General features: G+C 39.7%; 1 protein-coding gene across 1 annotated transcript in view; it reads right to left on the reverse strand.

Moving 5' to 3' along the window:
- The window catches only part of LOC309516597 (vomeronasal type-2 receptor 26-like), a gene marked incomplete at both ends in the record, with an annotated part of 367451 nt that extends 351037 nt beyond the window's left edge, over nucleotides 1-16414 (reverse strand). The window contains one exon of the mRNA XM_082195358.1: nucleotides 16349-16414. Within this exon, the coding sequence (XP_082051484.1) occupies nucleotides 16349-16414 (66 nt within the window). The remainder of the gene's footprint in view (nucleotides 1-16348) is intronic.
- Nucleotides 16415-17208: the final 794 nt, after the last annotated feature.

Raw genomic sequence — 17208 nt, forward strand, 5'->3', positions numbered from 1 at the left:
GAACAGCTAATTATTCTCAGATAAGCGCATAGGAGGTTATAAGGCTCAGCAAAAGCATTATATAGTCCACTTCTGGGCTATGTCTTGCTGACTTGCTGCTCAGTGCTGGAAGCAACTGGAATCACTGCAAAATAATTCTCTCCACGGTTCAATAAAATTAGGGTTGCAATATGTCCAGGAAAACGTGGATGTGTCCAACATGCCCTTCCAGGTGGATTTTTACATTTTAAAGGAAATGTCAGGGGGGTTGGGGCTCGGGAGGCTTGGGCAGCTTGGGCTTGGACTTGAGCTGTTCTGCATGCTGCAACCACTGCCAGCCTGAGCTGGTGAAAGAGGTGCACAAGTGGAGCAACAGCCCTGTGCATCCACATACCTCTTTTCCTGGCTCAGGATAGCAGTGGCTCAGGCTGTTCTCCTTTTCGCTCTTCAAGATATGGCAAGCCTAATGAAATTCTTTTTTCTTAAAGAATTGGTCCCTAGTGTTCATTTCTGGCTTCAAAATAATGATGTACATTTTAGGGACAAATATGCATCCCAGCAACCCAGCACTCGAGGCCAGAATGGAGAAGATCTCCACAGCCACCATGTATTTGCCTTTGGTACTCAGATAGGCTGGAATGAAAGATATCCAGACACTGCAGAAGACCAACATGCTGAAGGTGATAAACTTGGCTTCATTGAAACTGTCAGGCAGTTTCCTGGCTAGGAAGGCCACTGTGAAGCTGACACTGGCCTGAAGGCCCATGTAGCCCAGGACCGTGTAAAACATGGCATCTGAGCCTTCATTACATTGCAACACAATTTCCTCAGGCTGTGTGATCATATCAAGGTCTGGGAATGGAGGAGAAGTGAATAGCCAGACAGAACAGATGCCAACTTGAACAAGAGAGCCAAAAAGGATAAAATAGTTGGATAGTCTTTTGCCCACCCATTTCCTCATCTTGCTTCCAGGCCTTGTGGCCATAAATGCCACAACCACAATGATGGTCTTAGCCAGGACACAGGAAAGGGCAAGAGAGAATATGTTTCCAAAGGTAGCTTGTCGAAGAAGGCAGGTCACCTTGCTGGGTCGTCCAATGAACAGCAAGGAGCAAAGGAAGCAGAGCAAAAGGGAGATTAGCAGAAGGTAGGTAAGGTCCCGATTGTTGGCTTTGACAATGGGGGTATTCTGATGTTTGATGAAGGTTCCAAGCACCAGGGCTGTGAACAGCGCAAAAGAGACTGCCACAGAAGCCAAATTGATTCCTAAAATGTCATCATAGACTAGAGAAGTTATGACTTTAGAGATACATCTGTTTTTATTGTTGTTTGGATGTTCATCTTCTGGACATTTTTCACACTTATCGGCATCTGTAAGAAATAAATATACCGTCTGAATAACAGGTACATACCTCTTTTAAATGTCTTATGTAATATGGCCAGCCTGCTCCATGTGATTGCATGCTTTCTAATTTTTGGGTGCCCCCTTGGTCTGAAAGCAACCCAAACCAAAACAGAGTACTTTCAGATGAGTAAAACACTTTTCAAGGATGGTGGAATTAATGCAGGTAGGGGGAGCTTGTTGCCTTCCAAGTTTTCTTAATTGAACTACAGCTTCAACCATTCCTGACCATTTAACATATACTTACTGCTGATGGAAGTTGCAGTCCAACAACATATAGAGAGCCATCCCTGGATTAATGGGTCAAAACCAGCACAGAGCTGTTGTAGAAGTATCACCACTGAATAGGGTTGCCATATTAAAAAAGGCAGGTTGGCTGTGGTGTGAGGCAGGAGGTTGGGTGAATAGGTGGACAGGGGGCGACTGGCGGCAGTGGGGTGAGTGAGCGAGTGATCGGCAGGGGTGCGGTGAGTGGGAAATCAGTGACCTGCCTGTACAGGACATAACCCACAAGGGGACCAGGAGGGCTGAGTGCACTCCAAGCATGCATGCATTACACTGCCGCCGCTCCCCAGAGCCCTGCTCACTCCCGTGCGCCTACCTTGTGCCCCTGCCCCCCCTCCAAGTTTCACACCTGCACCCCATCCTTCTTCTTTGGCAGCGCTTGGCAGCTGTGGCGCTGTCGGCTGGTGCATTTATTTTAATAGATAAATAGGTAAAGAGATAAATAGGTAAAGCGATAACTAAACAGATTCCAAACCTGGACATTTTGGGTAAAATGATAAAATACACCTACATGGGTGTGCTGGTGCCCAGAAAAAGGACATGTTCAGGAAATCCCGGACATATGCCAACCCTACCCTTGAACAGGTAATATCCTACATTATCCAGTTGTATACTTTACTGTCAATCTGACACTAAACTGTTTTGAAGTGCAGGGTAATCATCCCCCCCCCCAATTTCCTATAGGATGAAAATGCACAAAATAATTTGTAGTCCCTAAAATTCCAAATCTTGTTCCTGCCACTCTATTAAATATTTATTTTAACTAACCTTGTACCAGTAAAATAAAATCCATGCATTTGTTTTCTGGAATTCATAACACACATTCATCCCATCATGAAACCCTAATTGTAGCTGGTCACCAATCTAGCTGCAAACCAAACCCAGTTTTGCTGAGCTTCAGCAATATGTTGGCCTGATATGCTTTCAGATCAAACTCTGGAGCACTATCTGGTTTTCCTGTGGGTTACAGATAGCACCTTGAGTATTAAATGAGAAGATGAAATAATGGAGAAAGGCATGAATATTTGAAAAGAATACTAGATGCCGTTTCTTTCAGAAATTAGAATGCAGAGATTTTTGAATCACATACCCACTTGGTTTGAAATTGTCCCGTCTGCACATTTGAAACAATCATAGCAGCAAGATTGTTCTCCTTCACGGACTTTTTTGTGATATCCAAGATGGCATCTTTCACTGCATAAAGAATGGGGTACTGTCTAACAAAAAATACAAGGGAATGCAGTTTAAATAAATATAATTGGATTTTGATTCAATGGTTTAAACTTTGTTCATCCACCCACCCCATAAAAGCATATACAGTGGTACCTCGGGTTAAGAACTTAATTCATTCTGGAGGTCCGTTCTTAACCTGAAACTGTTCTTAACCTGAAGCGCCACTTTAGCTCATGGGGCCTCCTGCTGCTGCTGCGCTGCCGCTGCACGATTTCTGTTCTCATCCTGAAGCAAAGTTCTTAACCCAAGGTAATATTTCTGGGTTAGTGGAGTCTGTAACCTGAAGCGTATGTAACCCGAGGTACCACTGTATAGAAATAAAATTTCCTATTCACATCATTCACTTTGCCTTTAATGTATCTCAAGACTCTTTGTTGGTTTTGCTGCAAGAGACTAAAAGGGCTATCCCTCTAGAAATTCATTAACTTCGGAGGGGAACATGCAGGGAAAGTCATTGATCTATAAATACCAGTTGATGGCTGAGACATACATGTCTATTGTGTGTTATGTAAAGAAATGTGTAAATACATACAGTATATTTCTGCATCAGTGAATGTTAAAATAGAACACAGACTTGTGCAAAATATACCAATTCCAGCATAGCAGAAAATGCTAGGTGTGAATAAATGTTGTAATGTATTAAAGCATGTCAATATTTTTATAGGAGGGTGGACAACAAGTGCAATAAGGCCCCAGGAATCACATTCAGCCCTCCGATCTGAGGTTTCCAGTGCCTGTTATAACAGAATTAACATTTTGTATTCTCTCTATAATTTCTTTCTTTCTATATAAGAAAAATTAAAAAATGATAATAACATTGTCACTGACATTAACAATGGGCGGAATACTCCATCAATCCAAATTCAAAAGTATTGATTCATGTAGGCAGTCCAAATGTCCAAATGTAACTAAATAGGACTGGTAATGGTAAACACTGTGTTCAAATATCTCAAATTCCAAAGGGCAACAGAGGGAGAGTTAGTCAACACTTTAGCTTTTCTTCTTGTTAAAAAGGGGTGGGGAACTCACATGCCACATCTTTAAAGGTAAGCTGACACTCATCTGAAAGTTGCCACATACATTCTGAAGTCAGTGCTATCACATTTTTCAGATGCAATGTAATCACACCTTCCCTAATTAATATACCGTATTTTTCGCTGTATAGGACGCACACTTTCCCTTCTAAAAAGTAAGGGAAAATGTGTGTGCATCTTATGGAGTGAATGCAGGCTGCGCAGCTAAGCCCAAAGCCAGAACAGGGAGACGAAGCTCTGTGCAGTGCTCCATCTTGCTGTTCTAGCTTGGGGGTGGCTGCACAAAGCCTCCGCAGGGCAGTGGGGTGAAGGCACAATGCTGCCCTGCGAAGGCTTCATAGGCTGTCCCCAAAGCCAGAACAGCAAGAGGCTATCCCACAAGCCAGATCCCTCTTGCTGTTCCGGCTTCTGGGGTTCAGAATTTTTTTCTTCTTGTTTCCTCCCCCCCCAAACTAGGTGCGTCTTATCGTCTGGTGCGTCTTATAGAGCGAAAAATACGGTAGCTATTAAATACTTCTTCTATTCATTACGTTGGCTAGCTTCTACTGCTTTATCAGAAAACCAGGGGACATTTTTAGTTATTCCAGACAACCCAGTACATTAAACGGTGAAGCAATGGCTGTGGGCAAGGCTTCTATATATTTTTTTCACCATCAACAGACATTGTACCCTGAAGTGGATTGCAGCCTCTGTTTAGTTGTACACTTCACAGGTTTTCCAACAAAAGTGCTCTAACGCTTCCTGTTACATGATTACACAGACCTCAAAATATCAGGGAACCACTTAGGATGTTAAATATGATTGCATCAGCTTTCCTAATTTCAGAAGTTGACCAAAGGTTTAACCAAATTGCCAAAATATATGATAGGAAAATCTCCAAGAACTCATAGAAAACCTTCCACATCCTGGGGTAGATCATACAACAATTTCCCCCTCAAAGGAACATGTACACAAAATGTGCAGCAATCTTTAAAACAAAATGACAAGTTTCAAACATAGATGATTGGAAAAGAAAATGCAAATCTGAAGGTATTACACACTGGAGTACCTACCAGTTTGAATTTGTTGGGCCATATAATGTCATGTTCCTTCATGTAAACTTTTTGATCTGAGGAAGCATGAGAAACTACTGTTCCAACTTTTACTTTGGTGAAAGAATTGTTGGGGAAAGTAACCATGTTAAGAATATCATATCCAAGGGATGATTCCAAGTTTTCATTGAAATATATTTCATCTCCAGCACTGTTGTTAAAACGGATTTTTCTCAAAAAAGTGTGAAGCTAGATGAAAATGCAGAACTTCAGAATTTACCAAATAGAAAAAATGTTTGCAAGCATGTTCCTGGCAAGGCGATGCATACATTTCAGTGCTTACAATAATTAAGTTATCATGTCGAAATGCATGTTTGATGGCAGGGGGGAATGGTCTAACTATTACTGAGTTGTAATCTTCCCTAAATTGCAAAGATGACACAATTTTTCAGTGCTGCTTTTTAATTGTGTATTCATAAATCAATTAATTAAAAAAACACACACCCTAGAATGAGTGCAACATTTTCCCTTAGGTGTTGAATATATCTATTTTACTAGCATTTTCCAGGTGAAACCTAGTATTCTTCCTCACTAGTGCTCGACACCATTGACTCTTGCTTCCAGGAAATAAAATGAAAATAGAGAAAGGAAATAAAATGTGTTTGCAAAACACAAGGAGGGAAGAGGGAGAAGGAACAGAATAACAAAAAGAGATGACCAATGAAAGTATGTCCTACTGAGTTCCACAACTGTCTCAATTGTGTAATAATTATGTATACTGAATTTTTAAATAAATTGCGAGACATGAACTTTGTAGCTTATCAGCATTTAGCTTTCCTCTGTGCTGTCCAGGCACAGTCTGCACTTTACAAGCAGAACTAAGAGGAAGTATCACATAAAAAAATTTTTCCCACACATACCACAAGGTTCTAAGTTAATAATAAATAATATCATATGCAGAACTGTATGATCTCTATTTGGTTATTTTTAACAAAAAAATAGCATCGATAAAATACATGGAAGGCTTCATAAGGTGTACAGGGCAGCTTACACAACATAACATGAGTACACAATTGAGTGTGCAATTTTTTAGCCCATCTGTAAAATGCAAAGACAAGATCCAGCACACCTTTGCAAATAACTTGAGGTTATCTCATCTAACATTACCTCCCATTGTTCCATTCTCCAAAGGTCCAATCTGAGTGCTTCTCCCATCAACACCCGTCTAGAAGAGTACATGACATGTAAAGAATGTGCCATAGCATAGATGGCATTATAGATAGCATAGCTCTCACCAGACATACTCATTTCAAATATAGTATTTGGAAGATACTCCAGCATTTCCTCCCCAGAACAGAGATTGATATTTACTTCAGCCGCAAATGAATTTGAAATTGAACACTGAAACATAGCATACCAGAATTGTTGGATAAAAAGGTCATTTTGGTGCTGGTAAGGATTGAAGTTCTGGAGAAAGCTCCAGAATCCTGGTACCTCCTTTCTGTGGATTGCCATGGACAAGGAACCATGGAAGATTTTGAAATCCCACTCTTTTAGCAAAAAGGCTGAGGTCAAGTCCCACTGAGCTGGAATGATCCAAACTTTCTCTAAGGGTGTCTTCTTGAATGGTTGATGTAGATATAATGTTAACTGAAAAACCTTCATGGCATAAGTGTCTCCATATGCAATGATGACATTGGCTGTGGTCATGCTAAGGGCAAACAAATCCTCTTCTTTATAATGAAAGTTATATCCATAGTCATCCCTTCCACTGAAGGCGACATGTGGTACCTTTTCTGCAAAAGCGATGCAGATGTAATTCCTACTGAACACTGATTTCAAGCGTAGTGCAAACTCAGACCCATTGTCATCATCGGATACAATGAGTCCAACCCATGTCCATCCAAAATATTTTATCAAGTGCACTATTCCTTCATCCTGATAGACTTCATTTGGAACCATTTGGTAGAAAAAGGGGAACTGAGGTTTATCCTTTAGTGCTGGGTGAACTGAACTATAACTGAGCTATGTAAGAAAGAACATAATGGGTTTTTTCATTTTTATTTTTTGCAGTTCTGAAAAAGACACAAGAGCTTAACCACACACAAAACTAGTCCCAGTAAAACAGGTTCTTTCTTAATATAAGTTTGAATTTTTCACAGAAAAATATTCTTCTGAAAAAGCAGATAAGAAGGACCTGCCAGACTCCTTTTTAACTTTCTCTTCTTATCTTTCTACTTGTCTGCTAATCTTCCTTTTTAGTATGAATGGGGAGACACTAAGTAAAGAGATAAGAGCAAACATGGAAAGATGGAGGCCAATGACTCATCTCCTCCAGCAATCTCTGCTGCGCTGCCTTCTGAATTATCAATAGGGTATGGTGGAATTTAAAAATTGCTACTTTTCACATGAAGATTATAATTTCTATCCAAATTCTTATTTCAAAGCCACTCTAACGTGCAGCAGCTCCTTCATCATATTTGAATTATTATCTCTCTTCATTCAATATGTTAAAAACTTCTCAAGGAAAAAAATATAAATATTGACCAATTCTGAAATAACAGAAAATGTCTATTTTCCCCTCATTCTGAGGACATGCAGATGAAGAATGAATAGCTCAATGAATATCGTTTTCCAGCTGAAAGCCTTCAGACAGTGTTTGTCACTGCCATATCTCAAATTTTAAATAGAAGAGGGTTGGGACTGAAAATACAATTTTTCAAAAGGAAGAATAGAATGGTGGTGATGGTCTGGTAACACCATCAGTTGTAATATCAAGTTAATACTCTTGACATTGGTGGACATATCTACACCTGAAACAACGTTTCTTCTCAGGGTTGCATTCTTGGTTGACCTAAGGAGTGTTTTTGCAGTCCCCTAGAAAGAGATGGGAAGAAGGATCTGCATGGAACACCATGTGGAACAGAAAGATTGTTTCCCTCTGCAGGTTCTGTTTATGCTTGGAATTAATCAAGTCCCCATAGTTCAACCCAGCTACTGTGCCCTTACGTTTATTTCCCCAGCCTAAAAAGGGTTTCTCTGCTTCCTTTATAGCAGGGAGGCTCATTCATTTCATATCACAGAAATAGTGGCAGAAAAAAGCTTCAGGTGTTTTCACCTGCATAAAGTAGCTGTTAGACAGCATCAGCACCAGTGTGTGCATATGAAATAACAGAAAATGGCTATTTCCCCCTCAATCTAAGGACATGCAGAACTCAACTGGGAACTCAGCTTGTCTATGCTGAACAAACAAGTAAATCAAATATTCGGTATACAATGTAACTTTTAAAGTCTGTCAGAATTTGATAGACCCACCCACTCCACAAAAAGAAAGGAGAAAGGGGAAAACAAAAAAAGGCCAGGAAGAAAAAGCAGCACTGAAACTTTCGGGTCTAGATAGCAGCACATGGTGTTTGTATTGATCTCCAACCCTTACACAGATTCAATGAGAGTCCCCCCCTGCTTTCCTTGGACGAATATGATTTAATGTCCCCTACACACATTCCCACCTGGGGAATCTTATAAAGGCCTAAGACGTTGGCTATCTGCATGGAAGTGTCAGATGTTAGCCCTCCAACAATTGCTGAAATCTGGGGTTTCTTCCCACACTTGAAATTAGGGAAACTTTCTTTTTGTGAAGACAAAAGGCTCAGGATGATATCATAGCTCATCATTTGAAGGTTGAAATTGTCATAGATGTGGAACCCCAAGGTAACATTGGGTAAGAATTTTCGGTTCTTGTTGATCTCATCAATAGCAAAAATAATAGCAAACACATGTTGGAAGCGCTTCAGCAGCGGCCTAAAAAGAAATAATTTCAGGATTATTTGTTCATTGTTATAGCTTTTGAAATCCAGGAGAAATCAGAAAAACAGTACAGTTAAACAAAAATCAAACATTAGTTGGCTTAGCTTTCTATTGGCTTAAATCTTGCCAGCTAGAAGAGAATGGTTTTCAGTTACTTTGCCTGAAAGCATTTATTTATTTTAAAAAAGCTAACACACAGGACTCAGCTACATTAGTTTTAAAAAATCATTTTAAATGTGTTATACCACTGTGACACCATATGGTGATGTAGAGTTTGGCCTTTCGGCAATGTGATTTCCCATTACAAGGTTCAAAACGTGTTTTCCAGAAATGGTTTTTTGATGTGTCGAGATCCAGCCTCAGTGTCAGGATTGAGGGTCTGAAGAATAAACAGTTTCAAGGGAAATCATTGCTCAGCTACAGAGCAGTCATAAAGCCACTGTGCCTTTATATGCTGCCTTGGGTTCAACAAATTGAAGAGAGCATGAATTTTAGTTCATGAAAACTTAGGCCAGAATAAATGTTAGTCTTTAAATGAACTAGGACTCGCTGCTGCTGCTGCTGCTGCTGCTGCTGCTGCAACAAGCAAAGGTAAATATTCCTCTGGAAGTTATGTGATGAACATGAGTTGAAATGCAATCTGGATGCATAGACATCAGTCACTTTGCAGTGTGTACAATTATCACAATGTGCCTGCACTCTTCCACACTGGTTAGCATGAACTATCCAATCTCGGGGCAGGGTAGATTTAAGAAATTATTTCTCAACACCTTATTATCCCTTAGATTTAGTTACTTGGCACTGTTACTGTGACAATCATGTTTGAATCCTTCCGATTGCTCCATAACCTAATAAAGTAGAGTTACTGTATCACATTTCCTTGCATGTTGTTGTTTAGTCATTTAGTTGTGTCCGACTCTTTGTGACCCCATGGACCAGAGCACGCCAGGCACTCCTGTCTTCCACTGCATACCCTTAGGCAAAATCTCAAAGGACTCTTCTTTTGGTGTGGGAGTATGAAGAGATAAAAGTCACTCAGTGCTGTTACTATGGCATCAAACTTGGAATTTACATATTTGCCCTACATTCAAATAAAGCACAGACTTACTGAAACACATTTTTCTTGAAACATGTGGGTATAAGCGTGAAGTTCTCATATGAATAAATACTATCATGCAATGATAAAATTCCCCCAATGACATGCTTTTTAGGCTTATAATAATCAAAGTAGCAATTGTTGTCTCCTCCATGGCTCCCCTTGAAGTTGTCACTGATAGCCTGTGGCAGCAACAGAAGGAGCAGAAGCAAGAACAGCATTTTGGATCCCTGCAGTTTAGTCAATGACTCAATCATTCATCCATTCATCTGTACAAACAGCTGAAATTATACTCCACGTTGTAGACCTGAGCATCTGATCTGACATTATTCACCCTCATTTTGGTGGAGCCCTTTCATGCTCATCCTTTCAAGGGCAAAGAGCACTTACTAATAACAGATGTCATGGCCTTAATAACTATTATTTTCAATTGATATTCTGTCTATTATTTACAATTCAGAAGTTGTATCAAGAAATCCCTGGAGCTTTGAAATTAAGAAAACCTCACTCACCACATTTGCGATAATTATGAGGGAGTTAATCATATTTTTAAAATCTTTTACTTTTGGAGGTCTCTGTGCTGCACAACAGTTTTATAATTTAAAAAATATAACCAGACATTTACGAAAGGCCATTTATAATTGTCTGTGGATATCTAGCAGGTGTTTTCACTGTATTCTTTTTGGCACCTGCTAAAAATAATAATAATGCTTGATGGTTGTACAGGGAAGCTGAGATTTAACTCTGTATTTTCATCACAGACCACATTGTTACCAGACTGAAAAAGACTGAAGGCAGTCTTGAGCACAAACTCTAAATGAATGTTAACATTATTTAAAATAAATAGGGAATAATGTCTCTATGGAAAAATGTGATTATATTGAAATAAAGTGCAGAAGTAGAACAGCCACTGAAGTAGTGGTATATGTATGTTTTGGGGCGGATGTGATGGCAGTGATCAAGAACTCAGTGGTTCCAATTTATCCATCACTCTTTATTAGCCAAGAACCTGTTAACTTACAACTGATGCTATCCAATAGTAACAGTCAATGCATGGATACACAATTAAACACATACTTTGTGTAATGGAAAATTCTATATAGGGTGAGAGATCAAAATTAAGAAAACTTCAAGAAAATCATTTTCAGCTTTCTTGCATCTGGGAACATTCACACAGCTACATATGGAAAGTGATTCTATAAACAGCTTTTGGGGTTTCTATGGCAATTGAAATATTCTTAAAGTACCTTTAGTCCTCTACTTGTGAGTATTAGGTGGGGTTAGAGGAACAACATTTTTTCTAAATTGCTAGTAAAATGAAATAGCTGTCAAAAGAATATTGTAATATTTTTCTATTAGTCACATTTACACACCACTTTTCCTCTGAAAATCTTAAATTTACTTACATATGGTTCCAAGATGGTCCTCAAGGAACATCTTCAGAGCCAGCTGTTCTTCAGAGCAAAATTGTGCTATATAGATTCAGATTATCTTGCAAGTCTATTGTTACCGTACTATTGTTGTTGTACATTTTAATGTTCCACAGTTAGTAATAAAAAGAAATAATATGATCATGCAATTAAATATTATAGTAATTACTGTTATGAACTCTATCATGAGCCTTTAATTTTTGCACAGGCTGACAGTGTCTCATAGACAACTCTCTGCTTTTAAAACAAGGATATCAGTTGGATGGGATTAGTTTCAACACTGTCTTCCTGAGAGCTCCTTTCACTTCTTTGTTCCTCAGACTGTAGATAATTGGATTCAGTATGGGAGTAATAACAGAATAGAAGAGAGAGAGAAGCTTATCCACATTCAGAGAGTAGCTAGATTTGGGGCGTATGTATATAAAAATGGCCGTCCCATAAAACAAGGAGACAACAACAAGGTGTGAGGAGCAGGTGGAGAAGGCCTTCTGGCGGCTCTGGGCTGATTGCATCCTCAAGATAGTAGAAATGATGTGGAAATAAGACATAAGGATCAGCATGAAAGGCATCAGGATTACAAATGCAGCAGCTACAATGATTTGGATTTCGTTCCAGTATGTGTCCCCACACACTAGTTTTAGCACTGGCTGGATTTCACAAAAGAAATGGTTGATGACCTTGGAGTCACAGAAAGGCAGGTGGAAAATGAAGGTGGTATGACCCACAGCCACCAGACAGCCACAAGCCCAAGAAAAGGCAGCGAAATGGACACATGCTCTCTTTCTCATAATTACCGGGTAGCGCAGTGGATTGCATATAGCAATGTAGCGATCATATGCCATGATGGCTAGCAGACAGCACTCAGTGGCACCAAAGAAGAGAAAAAAATACATTTGAGTGGCACATGCACGTAAAGATATGGTTTTGTCAAGAGCGACAATGTTCTCAAGCAGCTTGGGGATTGTGACTGAAGTATAGCAGATCTCCAGGAAAGACAAGTTCCTGAGGAAGAAGTACATGGGAGTGTGGAGGGCAGCATCAACACTAATGATGACAATGATGATGACGTTGCCAAATACAGTGACAAGGTAGATGCACAGGAACACTACAAAGAAAAGGAGTTTGAAATCTGAAACATTAGAAAAACCCAGTAAAATAAAGGCATTCACTGAGGTGCTATTTTCCATTGTTTTTTCTTTTATATCTTTTGTCCATGCGGTAGACTTGGAAGAAAAGGAGGGGGCCATAAATGAGAAAAAATATGGAAATGGAATTATTTGCATTTTTCAAATGATTCTAAAGATGCTAGGAAACTATAATTCACAATAAACAATATCTCACCTATGAATATTGCTCTTTAACAGAAGTATCAGCGCTGCAAACAGGGCATTTTATCTACCACTTTTCAACTCTTGAGGCCAAGTCCTTTGTGTATTTCATTAGTTGGCCTAGTTTTCCTGCTAATTATATTGCTGCCAAATCAGTGGTTTGTTTTATTTAGTTATTTAAAAGAGAGAACTACAATTAATAGATTGTTTCAATTAAATCTGCTTTGAGGATTCTGTTTGGCCATTATTCGTTATCTAAGGGGACTCTGCCTGCTTTAGTTCACTTGCCAAAACCCCCCACCAAAACATTCTACTTGCTGAAATCTCTGCCCAAGTAAAAATATTGCCCCAGCTTCTCCATTCTATTCTGTAACTCAGTTTTGCACTTGTATTTTCAGCTTCACCTCGCCCCTCTCATTTTCTACAACCTGCCACATGCCACGTCCATGTAAACCACCTTGCACTTTCCTCCTCCCACACATTGCAACTACTAAGCATACTTTCCCCCTTGCATCCCATTATGAAGCCGACATCCACTCAAATTCTGCAGCCCTTTTTGTACCCCTGATTTAATCTACAACCCTGTTCCCATGTATCTTACTCTCTTCTTCTTCTTCTTCTTCTTCTTCTTCTTCTTCTTCTTCTAATTCTTCTTCTTCTTCTGGAACCCTCATTATCACCTTCAACCTCTTTTACTCCTTCCTCCTTTTTTTACTACAAAAATCCTAAATGGGGTTAGGATTGCAGCCTCACCCTGCAATTCTATATTGAAATGTTTGTTTATGTTGGTTATTAATCTGCTCTAATACTATAATATTGTTAGACACCTGTGATTTTCCTCAGAAAGGAAAATAGTTCATAATAAATGAATTTATTAAATTAATGGTGGTGTACTCGGAGTAAACCCACGGAAATTAATGAACATGTTATTCTTGTCTATTAACTATAGGGATCTACTCTGAATACCACTCTATCTGCTTCAGTTTTCAGCAAAAGCAGTCCCTGTTCCTGGAATTAAAGGGGCCTGCCTTCACAGGTACATTTCTCATGAGGTATATGACCAAGGAAGATGCAACTATTTAATTGTCAACTTGCGTATCTTCTCCATCTCTGCAATGTAGTTTTAGGCTAATAAAAAATATCGTAGATGTGAGTGGAGATAGTATTTGAACACTGAATGTCTCCCTCCACAGTACCAAATATTCCCTATTGGATCCAGTCATAGATTCCATTTAATGAGATAAATATTTAGTTAATTTAGCCAATAAGCAGATAGTCAGGAAGTATGGCACTGAAAATGAAATGAAATACATGTTGGTGCTTTCACAGTTTATTATTCTCAGATAGGAACATAGGGTGTCCTGGACATTATGCAACTTAGCACATACAATATATAGTCCACTTCTGGGCTATGTCTTGCTGACTTGTTGCTCATTGCTGGTATCTCTTCAAAATAATCTTCTCTGTGGTTTAGTGAAATTCTTTTTTCTTAAAGAATTGGTCCCTAGTGTTCATTTCTGGCTTCAAAATAATGATGTACATTTTAGGGACAAATATGCATCCCAGCAACCCAGCACCTGAGGCCAGAATAGAAAAGATCTCCACAGCCACCATGTATTTGCCTTTGGTACTCAGATAGGCTGGAATGAAAGATATCCAGACACTGCAGAAGACCAACATGCTGAAGGTGATAAACTTGGCTTCATTGAAACTGTCAGGCAGTTTCCTGGCTAGGAAGGCCACTGTGAAGCTGACACTGGCCTGAAAGCCTATGTAGCCCAGGACTGTGTAAAACATGGCGCCGGCACCCTCATTACATTTTACAACAATCTCCTTAGGCTGTGTAGTCATGTCAAGATCAGGGAAAGGTGGAGAGGTACCTATCCAAATGGCACAGATACTAATTTGAATGAGAGAGCAAAGAAAGATAATGTAATTTGAGAGCCTCTTGCCCACCCATTTCCTCATCTTGCTTCCAGGCCTTGTTGACATGAATGCCACCACCACAATGATGGTCTTAGCCAGGACACAGGAAAGTGCAAGAGAAAAGATGTTTCCAAATGCTGCTTGTCGAAGAAGGCAGGTCACCTTGCTGGGTCGTCCAATGAACAGCAAGGAGCAAAGGAAGCAGAGCAAAAGGGAGATTAGCAGAAGGTAGGTAAGGTCCCGATTGTTGGCTTTGACAATGGGGGTATTCTGGTGTCTAATAAATATTCCAAGTACCAGGGCTGCAATAAGAGTGAGAGAAAGTGCAGCAGAAGTCAAACTGATGCCTAAAAATTCATTGTAGACCAGGAAGTTTGTGGCTTTCGGAATACATTTGTTCTTATTTTTGTTGGGATATTCATGTTCCGGACATTTTTCACACTTACGTGCATCTGTAGGAAGCAATTAGACTTTCAGTGTAACAGGTTTGTATAACTTCCAGAGGCATCACATAGTCCCTATGGCTTAGTTCCTATTTTGTTTCTGGCTTCATCTGCAAACTAGGCAAACTTTTTTTAAAAAAAAATGACTGGTGATAGTTGGATACTCTTTGTGGAACAAGGATTTTGTTCAACTTAACAAGTAAAAGCTCTGCAGGACCTGGTACCTTTGTTGAAGTTCCTTCTGCTATATCAATTGCCCCAAGCCCTGCAGATTTTGCGAGGAAATAAACTTCTGTTGCTATTGTAGTGGTTATTGTTTTTGCATTTGTTGATGATGTGCAGTGGGTTTGGAAAAGCCCACATTCCAAAACAAAAAGTGCCAATTCTGGCTTGGGCTGAGTTGGATTGATAGAACCCTGGTTTGCCCCAAATGAGTTGTACTACCTGGAGCACTCTGTTGCTGTGAGGTGGCAGTGTGTTGAGCTGCAGGCATCTCCTTCCACAAGGAGTAGTTAAGCAAATGCACATTTTGCAGGATTGACTCCCAACTCTCCATCCCCTAATACCGCCCTTCCAGTCCTCCTCACGCCCCATCCAAGGTTGCAATACCACAGCAACTGCTCAGTCCTTCCATCATCCAAAGCTTGGCTGCAAATGAAGTCAGTAATGCAGGTGGAGCTGAGTCCTGGCTGGGGAAAAGTAAGCAGGGAGCCACAGCCAGCATAGCCCAAGCTCAGCCTAGGCCCAGCTATGAAGGCTGCATTGCAGTATTTGATAGGCCAAGGTGGTTGCTGTGGCAACAACATCTTGGGAAAGGGAGATAAGGAGGCCTAGTGGCCAGGTATGTACACAGTGGAAGAGTCAGTATTCAATCTTGCAGGAAATTCCTTTGTAAAAACCTTGCAGGGAATACAGGTTCAAAGGATTCCCTGTACCTCACATGATTGAACCCTTGGGTTATAGAAATGCTTAACAAATATTGACCCCCTCCCCATTTGATTCAGGGTCAGATTCAGGTAGGAGCACATGCTCTCTGGATAGGTTAAGTTCAGATCAGCCCAATCTCAGCCCCGGGATCAGGATCCCACATTGGGGATTGTGGGGGAGCAGTGTGCACAGTTGCTGCTGTTGTTATAATACTTACTTTTACATCACCATAAGCTCCTAGGACAGACTACAGCAATTTTAAATAAGGATTAAAAACACTTTAAAAAAATTACAGTCAAAGGAATATGGTAGGTCTTGAAAATATATATCTAAAAGGCCATGATAATGAGATGTGCTCCCAGCATACATTTGAATTATATAAAGAAAGTCCCAAACAATAGATGACATATAATGGAAAATCCCATACCTGTCTGGTTTGAAATGGTCCCTTCTGGACACTGGAAACAGTCATGGCAACAAGGTGGTTCTCCATCACGGACTTTTTTGTGGTATCCAGGGTGGCATCTTTCAGTGCACATAGAAGGAGGCAATGTCTAATCATAAATGCAAGGTAATACAGTTTAATTTAATTCATCTGAAGTTATTGATTTTGACTGGTTTTTGTTGTATTTTAATTTCAGTGATGCTTGTAAGTGTGAAAAAAATTCAGTGATTAATAGTTTTTACAATGCTTTTACAAATCTCCTACTTGGAGATTTTGGATTTAAAAAACAAATAAAAATAAAAGAAGATATCTGCTTCTGGGCATTGGCATTGCTAACATGTTGTTTGGATTGGGGTAAATGTTTGAGGGTTTGGTGCCATTAAAACAGGGGTCAGCAAACTTTTTCAGCAGGGGGGTGGTCCACTGTCCCTCAGACCTTATGGTGGGCCAGACTATATTTTGGAAAAAAATATGAACGAATTCCTATGGCCCACAAATAACCCAGAGTTGCATTTAAATAAAAGGACACATTCTACTCATGTAAAAACATGCTAATTCTCAGACCGTTTGCGGGCCAGATTTAGAAGGTGATTGGGCCGGATCCGGCCCCCGGACCTTAGTTTACCTACCCATGCATTAAAAGCTTGCCATGCCATGCCATTAAAAGCATTCAAACTATTTCTTTTTTAAAAAAGTTACCACTATCACTTACATATCGTCTTTAGAATATTTTATATAAGTCTATATTACATTTCTTTGAGATGCATTTTTGAGAATTTCTAAGTTTGAGATCATTTTACATTATTATTGTAATTCTCCTCATTTTTTATCCTTGCCTGAGT

Source organism: Podarcis vaucheri, assembly GCF_965113315.1.
Source record: "Podarcis vaucheri genome assembly, chromosome: 13".
Lineage (NCBI taxonomy): Eukaryota > Metazoa > Chordata > Lepidosauria > Squamata > Lacertidae > Podarcis > Podarcis vaucheri.